The sequence below is a fragment of the Trachymyrmex cornetzi genome, unplaced genomic scaffold (assembly GCF_001594075.2).
Source record: "Trachymyrmex cornetzi isolate Tcor2-1 unplaced genomic scaffold, Tcor1.1 scaffold1014, whole genome shotgun sequence".
In the NCBI taxonomy this organism is placed as follows: Eukaryota; Metazoa; Arthropoda; class Insecta; order Hymenoptera; family Formicidae; genus Trachymyrmex; species Trachymyrmex cornetzi.
The window spans coordinates 6,164-10,463 of NW_017295559.1; the positions used below are offsets into that span (position 1 = coordinate 6,164).

The window sequence follows — 4,300 nt, forward strand, 5'->3', positions numbered from 1 at the left end:
TTGTTGGTCAACTGATCTCTTAGATAAAAATAAATACTTTATTTCTTTAAACGTTTGCACGGTCTATGTTCACTGCTACAAAATTAAATTATGCCTTAGGTCTCGTCCGGATGGAGAATTAAGTGTAGTCGTACGTCCGCGCACGTTCAGCCAACAGAGTTTAGATACTAGGGAAAAACTTTTTTCCCTTGTTGCGCCGTGGCGCTACCGATGCCGTGGCGCGCCTAACGCTGCGCGCCACCGGCCATGTTCATTGTGTTTCTGTTTACGTCAGTCAACATATCGACAGTTAAAGTTATCCGTGTTTTGTGCGATTCTGGTAGTGTCAGGTGTACGATTATGGCCAGCTCGCGCTCTAGGAGCCGCTCGAGCTCAAGAGAGCATAAGAAGCACAGGAAACGCTCTCGCGAATATAAGAGGAAACGTGATAGATCGCGTGTCCGCTCGCGCGAGGTTAAGCGTTCTCGATCCTTCTCCGAGGATCGTTTAGGCCAGGGATCGCCGAGATACTCGCAGACGCTTGGAGATGCAGCACTCCTGACGAACATTCTAGAGGCAGTTCAGGACCAAGGACGAAAGATTGCCCTATTGGAAAGCGAGGTTAGGGGACGGCAGTCGCGTTCCCCCGCTTTTCAGCCACAAGAAGAGCCGACGGCTCATGAGAGCCGGGGCACCGAACCAGGTAAGCTCCCTTGTCGACCCTTTTTCCGAGGAAATTGGCAAAGAGGGAGCTTAACCGACGGCTCTTCTGCAGCACAGTATTCATGACTTCTCCGTCCGTTGCAGACGTAGCGTCAGAACCAAAGGACCACTCAGTCACTTTTGTAAATACAGACGCTGAACAGGATGGAGAGCCATCACTGGTCAGCCAGCTGTTCCGCACTCAGCAGGATTCGCTGGAGGTTTTGGCATGGGATCAGGTAATGCTCGACTTTACCAGAGCTACCGTAAGGGCCGGGCTCCCAGACGATTTGCGTACACAGTTGCTGACTAAATTCGGGGTCAGGGAAGGTTTTACATCCTTCGGACCACCGAAACTCAACAAACTACTGCTGCCGGTGCTGAAAGCCTCATCAACGGTTGCTAAAAGGGATGAGTACCAGGCACTGGCCCAAACGCAGGTCGCAGCCGCTCTCAATGCCCTGGGCGCAGGCCTTTCCCACCTCACAAAACCTGAGGTGACCTCTCTCTTGTCAATGGATGGTAAGCCAGCTCTCAGCCAGATCGCTGGAGGCATACAACTCCTAGCCGATCACCAATATAGGCTGTCACTAGCCAGACGGGCCTTCATAAAACCGGCCTTGAATTTGTTGGGGAAATCTACCGCCGACCTAGCCCCAATAGACGAGTGGCTGTTCGGGACTTCGTTCGTTGAAGAAGTCAAAGACGCCCAGGCCTGTGAGAAAGTCGCCCGGGTGCTCTCCAAGACTCCGGCCACGCCCTCCAAGGTCACCCCTCTCCCAGGAGCGAAGATCCAATCAGCCCGGAGACAGGCCCCAGCGGGAAACGCGAGAGCCCCTGCCCGCCAGTCGAATCAACCGTATCGCCGGGCAGGGGCTCACCTACCGAGGAGCCGGTCTCAAAGACCAGCGTCCCGCTCTCGCACACATCGCCGCTGAATCCGGTAAGAACCGCAGGCCGACTGGCTTATTTCTTGCACAATTGGAAGGTTATAACATCGGACCAGGAAGTTTTGCGGGCAATTCAGGGATATAAAATCCCTTTTTTCGTATCACCACCCGCGCGCTCGGAGCTGGAGGAACCAACCTTTTCAGCCTCGTCCTCGATTCACTGCAACTTAGAAATTGACAGACTATTACGTAAAGGGGCCACATATCCAGTTCAACTCTTAAGGGATCAGTTTCTCTCCCCCTTTTTCCTAATTGACAAACTATCGGGAGGCAGGCGTTTCATATTAAATCTAAAAGAGCTTAATACCCTCATTCTCCCACCTCACTTTAAATTGGAAGACTGGCGGACAGTTGTACGTCTCATGCTCCCTAATGTCGAGATGGCATCTCTAGATTTAGAAGACGCTTATTTAGCAGTGCCTATCCACCCTTCGTACAGGAAATATCTTAGATTCCGATGGCAGGGGATTATCTATGAATTTGCGGCCCTACCATTTGGCCTCGCTACAGCGCCGTATATATTTACAAAAATTTTACGCCCAGTGGTTGCTTATCTTCGTGCAGAAGGTTACGAGTCGGTACTATATCTGGACGATTTCCTCCTACTGGCCCATTCAAAAGAAGCCTGTCGACGTAACGTGCAGGCGCATATTAATACTCTTTCGAAGCTGGGCTTTGTTATTAACTTTGGGAAGTCAGAACTGGAACCTGCTCGCCGTCGCAAATACCTTGGCTTTGTGTTTGATTCGGAATCGCAATCTGTCGCTATTCCAGAAACCCGCCGAATTAAACTGTATTCGCTTGTTTCAGATTTCTCGGCCAAATCTCACTGCTCGATCACGGATTTCGCCAGCATGATTGGCTCCCTTATTTCAGTCTGTCCCGCGGTGAAGTATGGCTTACTCTACACAAAGAACTTTGAGAGGCATAAATTCCTGGCCCTCAAAGGAACTAATAACGACTTCAAAGCTAGAATGGTTATCTCGCGGGATCTCGATGAGGATTTCCGTTGGTGGCTGGATGCTTTAGCCAAACAGGATCGGGCGAATCATATTCTAACAGGTCGCTTCGCTCGAGAAATTTTTTCGGATGCCTCCCTGACGGGCTGGGGCGCGTCATCATCCGAGGATAGGACTCATGGCTGGTGGTCTGAGGCGGAGAAGACCCTTCACATTAATACATTAGAGCTTAAAGCCGCTTTCTACGGATTAAAATGCTTTGCATCGGATCTAAGTAACTGTGAGATTTTATTAAGGGTGGATAACACCACAGCAATATCATATATTAATCGTTTCGGATCGGTCAAATATCCCCACTTATCAGCCTTTTCAAGGGATATCTGACAGTGGTGTGAGGCTAAAAATATCTGGCTGGTAGCCTCATACATCGCCTCGGCCGAAAATGCCATTGCGGACGAAGAATCTCGTCGCAGAAATGCGGACACTGAATGGTCATTGTCCGCGGACGCTTTTCAGATAATAGACAGGGAATTTGGCCCCTTTGACATTGACCTCTTCGCTTCTAACATTAATGCAAAGTGCAACATCTTTGTCTCCTGGTTTCCAGACCCAGAGTCTTTTGATGTCGACGCATTCACCCTTTACTGGGGTGAATTCCATTTTTACGCTTTCCCCCCCTTCATTTTACTTCCACGGGTCCTACGGAAAATCATTGACGATAAAGCAGAAGGGGTGGTGATAGTTCCGTGGTGGCCATCACAACCCTGGTTTCCACTCTTTAATCGTCTTACAACCTCACATCCAATTATTTTGCGCCCAGCGGATAACCTGTTGTCTTCTCCTTTTAGGGATCACCACCCGGCGGCCAGATCCCTTTCCCTGGGGGCAGGGAACTTATCGGGCAAGCATTTAAGGCTAGAGGGGTCCCGCAGTCGGCCGTCGACATCATGTTAGCGTCTCTCTCACCAGCTACAATCCGTCAATATTCGGGCCCTCTCCGCTCCTGGTGGGTTTTTTCTCAAAATCAGCATTGCTCTCCATTCCGTCCAGAAACCAAGGATGTCCTCCTTTTTCTGTCAGGTCTATCGCGAACAGTAAGTTCTTATGCCTCGCTGAACTCTGCCAGATCCGCAATTTCTCTAATTTCGTCAAACGAAATCGGTAACCCCTTGATCAAACGGTTCTGTAAGGGGATTAGTGTACTGAAACCTTCCGGTCCGCGTTATGATTACATTTGGGATCCATCCCCGGTAATATCGAAACTGACAACCCTTTTCCCACACGAATCGCTATCACTAGAGGTGATAACTAAGAAGTTAGTCGTGTTATTAGCACTAGCATCGGGACAACGGTGTCAAACCCTTGCCGCGATTCGTGTTTCGCAGATCTCATTTACTGCACAAAGGGTTTTCATTCGCGTACCGGATCGAATAAAGACCTCAGCTCCGGGCCAATCTCAATTTCTTCTGTCTTTCCCTCGATTCAAGGGGCACGACAATTTATGTGTGGTCAATTTACTCTCTCACTATTTGTCAAGAACGCAAGACATTCGCCCCTCGGCCTGTGACTCCCTCTTTATTGCGCTCAAACGCCCGCATACAGCGGTAGGCACCCAGACGATTAGCCGTTGGATAAAAAGTACCTTAGCCGAGTGCGGTGTAGAAGACATCTTCTCCGCTCACAGTACGCGACATGCGTCAACGTCACTCG

General features: G+C 49.9%; 1 protein-coding gene across 1 annotated transcript; it reads left to right on the plus strand.

The window, feature by feature from the left end:
- The first annotated feature begins 339 nt into the window (after nt 1–339).
- On the plus strand, nt 340–2,974 carry LOC108758020 (uncharacterized). Its single transcript, XM_018502733.1, has 3 exons — nt 340–682; nt 787–1,398; nt 1,449–2,974. The coding sequence occupies exons 1-3, from the start codon at nt 340–342 to the stop codon at nt 2,972–2,974; spliced, it is 2,481 nt and encodes an 826-aa protein (XP_018358235.1).
- Nucleotides 2,975–4,300: the final 1,326 nt, after the last annotated feature.